Raw genomic sequence first — 12,741 nt, 5'->3', positions numbered from 1 at the left:
GAAGGAAGAAAGGCAGAAAGAAAATGCCCCCTCCCTCTAAATTTTTGTTGTGTAAACCACAGCTTTACTTTGTAACCAGAGGCTGTGTTTACTTTGAGCCTTTGCAGTTCTGCCTAATGAATCTACTGGTATTGAATTCACAAAGGAGACTCCCAGCCCCTCCCTCCATCTGTTTGCCAAATGTGTGTGTTCCTTCAGCTCCCAGGATGCAGTGCCATCAGCGCAGAACCATTAGCAGCATGCTTTGGAATCCTCAACTATTTGCCTAACAAGCCAGTGGTAGTTTCCTCTTGTGGCAACATAGGATTGTCCAAGGGGAAGGTCCACATCTGTAGTTCTAGAGAATGTATATATAATATTTAAGCATGAAGTCAGACTCTGCATTGCTGGAAGCTTTAGTTTAGCCCAGGAGGAGCCTTGGTTTGTCTTGGTATCTTTGAATAATAGTGCTGTGACCAGGACTGAAATTGCTTGGGGCAAAAAAAAAAAAAAAAAGAAAGAGAGAGAGTAATATCAACCGAGTCTGGGATGTCTAAGATTAGGAACCCATGATAGCAGAATGGAACTGTTCTACATTTTAACTAAACTCTTCTTTAAATCTTACCAGTCGCTGAGAGGCGTGTTTCTGCCAAGCTCATGGCCATACTATGAACAGCCATTCTTTTAGGCTAGACGTCTTCTACTTACCCATGATCTTTAGGACAGTAGGGGTAGTTAGAGGATAGAGTGGTTTTGTTGCTGTTCAGGTCAAGTGGAAATACTTGTCCCTTTGTACTGGAGTTAAGCATAAGAGGAGAGGAGGCATACAGCTTTCCAATAGGTTCTAAAACATATTTCCTTCATAGAATTATTCTATTTGAGATTCTTAGGACATCTTGCCAACTCAATTCAAACATAAACTTCATTTATTTATTGACCCCTACTTTGAATTATCAGGGCACTCTATTACCCGAGTATACATAACAATGATTCTGTCCCCTGCCCAGCAATGCAAGCTACATTTTGGTCCATCATGTAGGTTATAAAAGCAGTGATTTCTCTTAAATTGATTTTTATGAATATTTTAATATCGTCTCTCATGTTCTGTGCTATTTCACATAGCTTACTAAACAGTTTAAGAACTAAGGGTCATCTCAGAATTCCTTTGAGAACTATTAGATGCTATTGTTCTGCTATGGCCTAGATACAGGACTGTAAACTATTTTTAATTATGAGGCTACTAACCCATCAGAGTAATGAGCAGTTTAACTTATATTCCCATACACATACACACACACATACACATACACATACACATGCTTACACTCACACATATACATGCACACTTACAGTCATATATATACACGCACACATGCATACACACACACGCACACATATATACACACACCTAATTTGTTCCCTTCTATTATTTGTTTTACTATTATTTATTTACATTATTTATATTATTATTTATCTATTCCTTTAAGATTTCCAACTAACATGAATTATAGCAATAGAATAAAGGTGTGGTTTTCAAATAAAGGATAGTGACCATACATAAAATTATCCACTTCCAAAAATAGTACTGGTTATTGAATAAAGCTAGGAAGACAGAGCTAGAGAAATCACAAGAGAAAGGCACTTAGCTTAGGAGAGGCTTGGGAACCAGGGTATGTAGGGAGAGGAGAGCTAGCAGGCATGAACTAGGGAGGAAGAGAACCAGGATTAACAAGCAGAGGAGGCTCACACTGTGTGTGTGTGTATGTGTGTGTGTGTGTGTGTGTGTGTGTGTGTGTGTGATGGCAAGGTGAGCATGATATTCAGATTTAGAGTCTTCATGTCTCTGGTCAGGAGTTTGATTAGGGCTTTTAAAGTGTCGTAACTCTTCAGTGCAGCAACTTGTCACAGCCCTTTTGCCGTCAAAGCATTTGCTCAGAATGAAAAACTGCCATCTGCCTTACAGGATGGAGATTATTGCGGAGCCCACGTTGATTTGGCCACACCCCACTCAGGGCCAACACATTCTTGGCAGTCATCCCTTATGTCTGGGTTTCAGGTTGTAGTTGCAATTGTTTGTCTGATACAGAAATCAGAATTTTGTCTATCTTTTCATAATACAGTTATACAAACAAAATTGGTTATTTAGAGTGATTTTGTATGTGTCTGTGTGGCATGCATGTTTATGCATCTTCCTATGTATGTGGGTAAAGATGTGTGTGTGTGTGTGTGTGTGTGTGTGTGTGTGTGTGTGTGTGTATGTACATGTATGGAGGTATAGGTCCTTTATTCTTCTACACCTTACATATTGAGGCAGGATGCCTCACTTGAAACTGGAGCTCACCAAAGTGTAGCTTGCCAGTTTGCTCCAGGCATCCTCTGTCTCTCTCCCCTGTACTGGGGTTATCAATGAGCTTCCAAACCCATCCAGGATTCATAGGGCACAGGGAATCTGAATCTTCAGCTTCATACTTCTGTGGCAAACATTTCACCTCCGAAGCCATCTCCCCAGCCCCTATTGTTCATACATTGAATATTGAGTAACAATTGAACAAAGGATTTCTGAGCGATCCATAATGGAGATTTTTGTTTTGCATACTTTTGAAATATATTTGGGATTTTAGAAGACTGTAGCTTGTATTGTATTTTGTGTTATGTTGTTTATACTTAAATTTGTGTTTTCTTTCCAGCCATCAAACACAGACAACCTGTTGGGATCATCCTAAAATGACTGAACTCTTTCAATCCCTTGGTGAGTGTTGCTATATTTGTCAATGGGCCTTGGTGAGTGCTGCTGTATTTATGAATGGGCCTTGGCGAGTATTGCTGTCTTTAGTACTGATGAAAGGGTCTTCGTAGCCAAGGATTGTATATTCATAGAAAGATACTCAGCTACTCAACTTCTCTTCTTGTATGGATGAAAGAATCATACTGTGACATGGGAAGACAGTGCCACGACATGCTACAACAAGAGTCCTGAACTTTAAGGGCAGTCAAACTCCTAAGGTGAACCACACAAAACAACAATATGTGATTTGAAAGTATACCACCCAAAAGGATTTCATTTTCTAGGAGAGACTTGATTGTCATATTGGCTCATATTATAGTTCTGCTTTGCACCCTAAAGAACAGGAAAACAGTCACAATATAGTAACTTCAAATTTCCTGATTTAAACCATTTTGTTTTCTATATGGGAAATTTTTCTCAAACTTGCTTACTTAATTTTTAAGTCATAAACTAAACTTATTTTGACAGGGAAAAAAAAGAATTCTGCTTTTAGATTGTCAGTAGGCATGATTGGTGAGATAGCCTTCACCAGGTTGACTGTGGTCATTAAAGTTTAGTCCTTGAGAAACTGAGGTGATGCTGAGGGAAGAGATAGTATCCTATGCTCCCTTCTTTCCCATCTTAAGACAAGACACGCACACTTTCTTTTCTATCTAAACACTGGGCTCCTTCGGGTACTCTCCCTCGGTAGTTGAGGCTCCAGAAGAAAAGCAAGAGAAAAATCACTGCTTTACTTCTTTTAGAGACTGAGATGGGGGAAAAAAACAGCGATCTTTGAGTTTTCTTCCAACTCTGTTAGTCTCTGCTAATCTATCTTTAGGGAACAGAGGAAGAAATTATAATATTCACTGGTTCCAAGATAGGACTGTTGATGATTTTCCTAAATCTGGTTAAAACAACCAGAACTATGAGAGAATAGAAGAAGCAAATTGATCAGGGTAGACAGAGCGTAGAAGGACAGCCCCATGAGTACTAGGATGAGCTGGCAGATGATGGAAAACTAATTGTCCTAGGAAGCAAATGACTCTGGAGGAGAAACCCTGTTAGCTGAGCAGTCTGGCAGTCCCCAATTGTAGCGATACCTCGTTTTCCTCCATAGGGCAGGTCATAAAACTTTTCCCAAGCTCGTGTCCCCCACGGGTCGTGGCTGACAACTCCCGCAGCACATGGCAGGTTATGTAGAAAAGCAATGTAAATGTATTGGGTCAAAGCTTTGTGCTATGAAAGAGAAGTGAAAAGTAAGAAAATGTTCTACTTCTGTGTAGGTTTGATGAAGCCAGGTAGTCTGATTAGACTAAGAGAGATGTTCTGCCAGTAAACAGAACAAGGGAGAAGCAAGCTTGTGTGACAAGGTTCTGCCCAACTTCTATGCGTTTCATTCTTTTCCTCCAAACAGGAGGGCATGATATGAGGATGGCCAAGATCAGAGTGACCTCTGTTTTATGGCTAGTTTTGGGAGAGAGGTGTCCAAGTTCTGTGATTTGTTCAGGGAAAGGGATTCTGAGTTTTCTGTGTAAGACTGTTTTGCAGTGACTTCCAATATGGTGTGAACAATCATTTGATCATATTTAGAGATTGATGTGAAATTTAGGAAGATTTTTTTTATTGTGAACACGCACATTTTTCCATGATCAAAAATAAGCAAATAAATATGTTCATTCTTGGCATTCAGTATAAGTTAAATAATAAGCAGGCTAACTTTTTCTCTCTTCCTTTCAGCTGATCTGAATAATGTACGTTTCTCTGCCTACCGCACGGCAATCAAAATTCGAAGGCTGCAAAAAGCGCTATGCTGTGAGTTATCACACTAACTGAATCACCTTGTTTTTTTTGGGGGTGGGGGGTTGAGTTTGTCATTATTAGCGTTAAGACAGAGACAAATGAAGAGGCTAGTGTATTAGCAGAGTCAATCTGACTTTCAGTGCCCCTCATTCAAGGAGTGAGCCGCATTTCTACCTATGCCATGTTATTGGTACCATCAGTGTGTACTGGCAAAACCAATGAGCAATGCCACTCTCATTCAGAGTACAAAATTAATCAAAACACAGGAAAAGCACTTTTGAAAATTATACTGCCACCCAGTTTTAAAAGATTAAGCCGTTGAATCAAAGTAGTAGGTTGTTGCCTGGTAAGTCCTTTTTGTCTACCTCAAACTGTAGGATTCCAAACTGACTCAATACAGTTGTGAAAGAGAGAAATGCAAAGCAGTCACATTGCTAATTTGTCTGCGAACTGAAACCATAAACATGATAGAAAGTTCTGTTTCCCTTTAAATATGACAGAAGATATTTAGTGTCATTAGTAAATTTTTCCCCATGGATGGCATGCTCATGGGATATTCTATGGTGGTCATTTTAACCAAAGGTTCTTATGCTGAGAATATCAAACAGTAAGCAGACGTATATTCTTGTAAATAGAGTATTGATTTAGGCTTTCTGGAGTCTATCTCTGCTTAGATAATTGACCTGACCCAAGCAACATTTAAGCCTTGCGAGATACTATTATGCAAAGTAATCTTTGCATGTACTTTAAAGATGAGAAGTTTGAGAAATGGATATATACTTGTTTTCCACTCTTTGTTAAGAGCTGCTATCTGCCTGGGTAGCTCAGTGAAGCTTTGAAAACTACCCTCAGAAAAATAGTATGTTAGGGTCAAAAATTGTGCTTCTTAAAAAAAAAAATCATTGGAAGGCTGATGAGGTGTCACATATGTAAGAAGTGCTTGTACGTGACTAACGACTTCTGTTCCTGGATCTCATGGTAGAAGGAGAGAACCAACTCCTGTAAGTTGTCCTCTGATTTCCATGTACTCAGAGTTGCACACCACATGCCCCCCCCCCCCCGACACACACACACTAAAGAAAATAAAATTTCAAAAGCTAAATATAAGTTACAGATCCATTTTAAGTTGGCTGGGTGAGCAGAGTTGAGCAAAGGGAGATGTTCAATCACTTAGAGAAGATAGAGTGATGCAGAATTCCTTTTGGATGAGAACTCTAACAGACCAAGAAACAGCAAGAGCTAAGCCACAGAAAAGAAGGACGCAATGACCTCAAGTCTTGGCATTGTCCCCACAGGTTCAAGGGTAGTCAGTAGGTAGTAGTAGATACTGCACATGTTCCAGAATGACCTGTTCATAAAATGGGAGCCCTCACACTCTGGCTAGAGATCTGTATATTGAATGGGAATGGGGTAGGAAGCAGACTGTGAACAGAAAACACGTTGTCTACCTCCTCGGTGTGTCTGTAGGAATAATCGTTTTGAACCCAGGATCCAGCTAGACTGCCTTTCCAGACCTATTAGCTTATAAAATGAAGGCATATGACACAGACACAGACTTTCCACTGGCCAAAGCTGTTTGCAACTGTGAACATGCTACCAATTTTCTGTTGTACCCCTGGGTAGAGAATCTTGTTTATGCACTCAGGGTACGCTTTGTTGCTTTCTCTTACGCCTGAAGGAAGATGCCTGTCTCTAGATCACGTTCAAATCCAAGAGGAACAGAAGAGAGTCTCCTCCATTGTCTGAGCTAAAAGATGTTGCATAATGTACAGTGTTGCCAGTTTGTGTTAGCTTAAATATCTTCAGGGATCTCCTGGCAGCCACTGGCTTCTACCTTCTCACTGCCTCTGGCCACCCCAGGGCTCCTACCTAGGGCTTCTGTACTACATGTCACTTTTATCTGTTTGACCAGATCAACTCTTTCCTTGCTCCCATTCTGTTTACTTGAAGTGCCCTGGCTTCTGTAAGGCTGCCGTCTTTTATTCCTTCCAGATGCTTTCTAAAATTTTCCTCTTCTGCAATTTTCGTGCTCATCTCACCTGTTTCTAATTTTGCCAGCATTTTACCATGGCCTGAAACTGCTGGTTTTCACTTGCTTGCCTGGCTTAATAGTTGTGTGTCAGGAGGTTGACCTGTCTCTACACAGAGTGGCTTTGAGGTCATGGTCCCCTCTCATTCTGTGCATGTCTGCATTCAGCATAGTGCCCTCTTGCCAGCATAAAAGGGAGCACATTTGTCTTTATTCTGCCAGTCCTCATTTATTTATTTTGCTCCAAGAGCACGAGGGTGATAGAGCAAGGCAAGAGACTCATTCCACATTCAGAGGGTGCAGATTCAGAGGGAACAGTGCAGGTGAACAGAATGTTCTTGCTTCCAGTGAACTGCGCTCGCCTTAGAATGTAGGTCCCTTTGCCTGGCCTGTATCTGCTCCCTGTCTCCCTACTTCCTTTACTTTATTCCCAGCAGCTCAAATGGATGACTGGCCTAGCAGATTATACTGTTTTTCCTGCCTTAAAGCTCTGGGTCCAGCTCTTCGAATTTGCAATCTTCCCATGACTAGCGTGTGCTGTCCCTTGGGTCTCAGGCTGCCAGCTGTGTTTTAATAAGATGGCTCCTCTTCCCTCATTCTTGGTAACTCCATCTCATCCATTCTAGTCTTTTCTTATGTGATATATATATATATTTTTATTACAGTCTTAGGCACAGAGACACATGGTCAGAATCATAACTCTTAATATTCTTTCTACATACTTCTTGTCTGCCTTTCCAAATGAATTACCTTTTCATGAGAAGGAAGAGTCGTGCTGTGTTCTTCTCTACCTGGGCCCTCCTCTAGTTTCTAGTGCAGAGCTAGAGTCACGTAGGCCATCCTGAACAAGATTTGAGTTTGAAGGTGACATAGGTGTGTACTAGAAGACATGTGCCAGAGTCATGCTTTGTAGTAGTCAGATTTATTTAGCTTTGACTTACCCAAAATATGTTACTATACAGCAACAAAACCTGAATGGACTAACCATCAGCATCAGCATGGTACATGCGAAAGCTGTAAAACTAAGTGGGAAAAGCCAAAGGGCAAAAGAACTTCATATAGTTCAGTCTCATTTATATATAGCTCAAAGCCTTGCTGAGCTAAACACTTTTCTATTTATGGTACACACGTGCTTTTTTAGACCTCAAAGTAAATGCAAAGGTTAGCGATTATCTTTACAATCGCGATGGTGATGTTAGTATGTTCATTTTCTTTAGTGTGTAATAGATTGTATATTCTTTTCTTCATCATACTATGCATTTTATATAATACATACACACATATAGGATCTTTTGTCAACATATAAATATATATAATATATAAATATGTAATATGCAACATACAAATATATGTAACATATACAATATATAAAAATACAAATTTATACACACACACACACATACATATATTTGTATGTTGACTAAAAGGCTTTTTGCAGCAGGCCATGGCAGAGAAGTAGGAGGAAACACTGGCTGAGAGGGAGGCAGTCCCTTTAGTGACTAGAAGGCCAGTGTCCTTGCATAACAGATATATTTACTCAACCATAAAAGCCACTTTGGATTTAGGCATGTGGACACTAATCTGAGATAAGGACATGGGAGCAAGATGCATCCAATCAAAGGCTTGGATGCAGGTCAGAGAGTGTCAACCAATGTGCTGTGGTGAATGAGCTTATTCAGTGTCCAGGGTTTCCTTAAATTCCATTTAGATTACTTCAGGGTTCATTTAAAAAATTTTTTCTTGAAATTTCAGATTTGGAGGCATTATTATTAACTATTACTAACACTACTTACCAAGACAGTATCTGACTGTGTAGTCCAGGATGGCCTTGACCTTGTATTCCTCTGGTTTATACCTCCCTAGTTCTAGGAAAAGAGATGTCTGACAACTAATTTCTTTAGTTTTTAGATCCCCATGGTATTGGCTTTAAAGTTTGGGTAATTTTTTCTTTCCAGAATGTGGTAGTATGCAACCATTTTCTACTTTGAGATACTAAAAAGATATTACTCAGTAGAGAGTATATGTGCTAAATAGTATTTTAGCATGAAGATAAGGGAGAATAGGGTAGGTAAATGGTTGTTTCTAAAGATGACTGAGGCTGAGCCTGCTGGAAGGGAAGATTCATAGGATTGCCTCAGGGGTACTGGTTTGCAAAGGGATTGGTAGTTGGTGAAATTTGAAGGATGAAGGATAGAGGGTCCTAGGACAGCTAACAAGTCATAGATGAGATTTAAGAAGAAAGTGAGGTTTTGATTTGGAACACAGCAAAGTAGAAGTTTCTGAAAGAGAATGGTTATAACTCTTGAGCAGAGGACTGAGCATTGGGAACAGGCTGGTGTTCGCCAGGAGACAAGAGGCAGGAAAGGGAATCTGGAACCATCTAAAGAGATGCTGAGTGGTAAGATGTAGGAGGCATCCTCCCTGCAGATTAAACGTCCAAGCCCGAAAGGTTGAGTGCTGAAGTGTTTCCCAGCGCCCAAAGGAAGAGGACATGGATGGGCTCTAAGAAGGGTGGAGCACACAGCCAAGACCTGGAGAGAAGCCCGAAGCCCCAGGTCAGGTCCCTCTGTTTTTATCAGTTCTACCTTCCCCCCACCCCCACCCCCTAGGACAGGGCATGATGACGTCTCTCCTTTTGAGCCCCTGTGCTTCATATGTGAGAATTTAGAAAAGTCTATAACTTGCTTAGAAAACAAATTGCCTGTTTGTTCCATTTACCGCATGACTGAGCTGTCATTTTTCTCCCTCTGAAGAGACAAAATCATAATTTCCTGTGATTTAAATGTAGTCTGTTCTCTAAAAGGTACTGAAATGTGACATGCTTCAGGAAGATGCCTGCTTGGCTTAGGCACTAAGTCAAAGTGTCAGAGTAAATCACTGGAAATTGAAGACACGATCATTTGTGGGATGTGGCAAATTACTGTCTGGGTCCCAGAGTGGATAACAAGGGAGGCTTTTCTGAATCGAGTGGAGGATGGACTGATCCCGGAATGATGTTTTTGAAATTTGGCCTACTGTCCCTGTGTGTCTTGAAGCTGGCATAATTCGTGTTGGAATTCAGAAATCTTAACATTCTGGCAGTAATTGAATATATTTCTTTGTATCTGTGGAGAACTTTGCTTCTCCATCTACTGTCCTTTATTAAGCAGGTCCTTTTGTCAGATGCTGTAGAAAGTGGATTTTGCTACTGCTATCCTGAGGTTCAAAATTGAAAATAATTTATAGTACCAAGAAATGGAGCAAAATGATAATGAAAAATAGATATGATTCCAAGGTCACTTATTCTTGTTTTTTTTTTTTGGCACTATTTCCAGCTCATGGAATGCTTATGTAAATTATTTTTGTTAGCAGCATGTATTTAGCAGTAATATTGTTGACATCTAAAAGAAAAGGACCGGCCTCTTACTCAGAAGTTTTGTGTCTCCTGCTCAAGTCTTTTTAAGAAGGCTTCCCTATTGAGTTATTGTAGAAGTTGTATTTGTCTGTATAATTTTAACTTCTTTTCTACTGTAGTCAACTTGAAAAAAAATGTCATTTAAACAGCCAGCATGGACACATTTCATAAATGTACTTAGAATTTAAAATTAGTGGTTAGTCACTAGCTACAAGTACACAGATACAAAAGAAGCTGTTTCTTCGCTTTAGTTAATTGTCAAATGAAGTCATATTGGGGGCTGGGGATAGTTTATTTATTAGGGAAGAGAAAAGTAGTTGTTTAAATGTTTTAAGTCCCACTTAGGTGTTTTTCAGTGCTAAAAAGTTGGAAAATGAAGCTGAAGCATACATTATAGATAATGGTCATTCCCCATGAGAAAACTTTTGATTAGTGTCAGTCTGCCATTTCCTATGCCTGTATGTGGAGAACTGGGTCATTTACACATTCAGTAAGTGGATAGTATGATGATCTGCTTGGTTTTGTTTGCAGCTTGCTAAGGAGTAACTGAAAGTTAACTTTAAAGAACAACCTTTTTTAGGGGGTGGGAGCTTTGTGTGCAGTAGCTGCCTCAGTAAGACCACAGGCCACCATGTGTTATGCTTTACACTAGCTGCCTTCTGTTTTCTCTAGTGGAATCCTAGAGTAACTTGAATTCCTGTCTTTTCTAAGGCAATATCTCCTCCCAGGAGATACTGCTTTTGAATCTGTCTCCCTTCCTTGCTTTTCTGGATCTCTTATATCTTATCTATCTTATCTTTTAAGGACTATTTCAAAATTTACCTTCTAGAGAGTTTTTAAGCTGTCCTTTTCACCAAGTATTCCTAATCCAAACATCTACAATCTGATTACCACAGAATCTAAGCTTGTGTTTGCTGACGTGGTTGCAGAATTGCATGCCTGACCTTGGGTGATGAATCACAGTAGAAATGCAGTCACATTAAATTTATTTTATAAGGAGCACGAGTGATGACTCAGCAAAATGTTTGCTGCTCTTTTGGAAGAACAGGGTTCGGTTCCCAGCACTCGCATCACGTGACTCACTGATTACTCTGGCTCCAGACCTTCAAGGACATCTGTAGTCACATGGCATACAGATATACACAAAGAAATAAAACATCATTCTTTCGAAATACTTTATCTGCTTACTTTTGGGCCACATACATAAGATATATATGAAACATAAATGACATTTGTGTTAAAATTGAGTCCCATCTACAATTGCTGCATGAAATAGCTGAGTTTATGCAAATGTTACAAAACCAATCTGAAGGTAGAGCGAGAAAGAATGCAAAATGCTTCCCTTACTGCATTACTGTAGCCTGTGTTAGCTCTCACAGACCGCTTTCTCACACGAAGAGTAAAGACAGAAGCAAATAAATACGTGAAGGCCAGTAATCCGTGAACCAGTAGGAATCCATCCATCTTAGCTACAGGTTGTCTGAAACGAAGAACAGCGTGGGCAGTAGGCCTGATTTCAGCCAATTCTGGTTGTTTAAAATAATTCTGACTTGACTCTTTCCAGGTGGTAGAGAGCTGTTACTTTTCTATGAAATCTGGTTCTTTTATTTGTTTGTTTGTTTTCTTGCTTCTTTTTTTCTTAAAAAAAAAACCACTATCTCCAGCGACCTTTTAATGTGATTATATACATTTTTAAATACTGTTAAGGATGGTTAGCTTGATAGTGGTATGGAGAATAACTGGTTGATAGGCTATAATTACATAATTACAGGTTAGAACTAAGGTTCTAGTGTCTGTTGTTGTGACTTTGGATAACAAAATTTGCTTTATATTTCAAAGAGCTGGAATAAAGGATTTTTGAATGTTTTCCTTACACAAATTGATAAATGTTTGAGGAGGTGAGGGGTTACCCAGATTTAAACATCACCTGGTATAGATATCTGTGGAAAACAGAGTCCCTCATCATTATGCACAACTTTGGTGTTTCTATGAGTATCACTTAAGAATAACTTTAGAGAATGTAGAAAGTAATTAGGAAGTAGTGACTGTTCTTGAGCTAACATGACGTGGGCAGTGCTGTTACTTGGGATAGTCTAATGTTTGAAATATATTTAGTGACTGTTCCTTTCTGTATTGAAAAGCACAGAGAGTCTATAAACAAGGATGACAAAAATCAGGAAAAATTTAAAGATCAAAAATTGGTAAAAGATTCAAAAGCTACAGCATTTAGATGGAAAAACACAAAGGCATGTAGAAGAGTATATTGGATCTGAAAGAATGGAAATGTTTATTTCATTAGCAACTGAAGTTAACTGAGAAGGATCAGTTCATGAGTTGAACAGTCAGGCTAAAAGCTGGAGAATAGAATTGCTAGGTTTCAGTGTTGTTGGGTGAGGCAATGCCTCTCTCTAACTCTTTCCCTCATCCGATTAGTGGATCTCTTAGAGCTGAATACAACGAATGAAGTTTTCAAGCAGCACAAGCTGAACCAAAATGATCAGCTCCTGAGTGTTCCCGATGTCATCAACTGTCTGACTACAACTTACGATGGCCTTGAACAGTTGCACAAGGACTTGGTCAATGTTCCACTCTGCGTCGATATGTGTCTCAACTGGCTGCTCAATGTATATGACACGTAAGTTTCTAATTTATCCTTCAAATGATCATAGGTGAGTGAAGCACACTGATAATAACTTGGCAGTATCATCACCATCACCGATTCCTCCTCCTCCTCCTCCTCCTCCTCCTCCTCCTCCTCCTCCTCCTCCTCCT

The 12,741-nt window shown here is 39.7% G+C and overlaps 1 protein-coding gene across 5 annotated transcripts in view; it reads left to right on the top strand.

Moving 5' to 3' along the window:
* Utrn (utrophin) overlaps positions 1 to 12,741 on the top strand; it is a 429,847-nt gene that overhangs the window by 355,240 nt on the left and 61,866 nt on the right. For all 5 annotated transcript variants that reach the window (XM_028779235.1, XM_028779234.1, XM_028779233.1 and 2 more), the window contains 3 exons: positions 2,667 to 2,728; positions 4,484 to 4,558; positions 12,403 to 12,604. In XM_028779235.1, the coding sequence (XP_028635068.1) occupies positions 2,667 to 2,728; positions 4,484 to 4,558; positions 12,403 to 12,604 (339 nt within the window). The remainder of the gene's footprint in view (positions 1 to 2,666; positions 2,729 to 4,483; positions 4,559 to 12,402; positions 12,605 to 12,741) is intronic.

The sequence above is a fragment of the Grammomys surdaster genome, unplaced genomic scaffold (assembly GCF_004785775.1).
Source record: "Grammomys surdaster isolate TR1022 unplaced genomic scaffold, NIH_TR_1.0 348, whole genome shotgun sequence".
In the NCBI taxonomy this organism is placed as follows: Eukaryota; Metazoa; Chordata; class Mammalia; order Rodentia; family Muridae; genus Grammomys; species Grammomys surdaster.
This window is presented reverse-complemented; position numbering and strand designations above follow the sequence as displayed.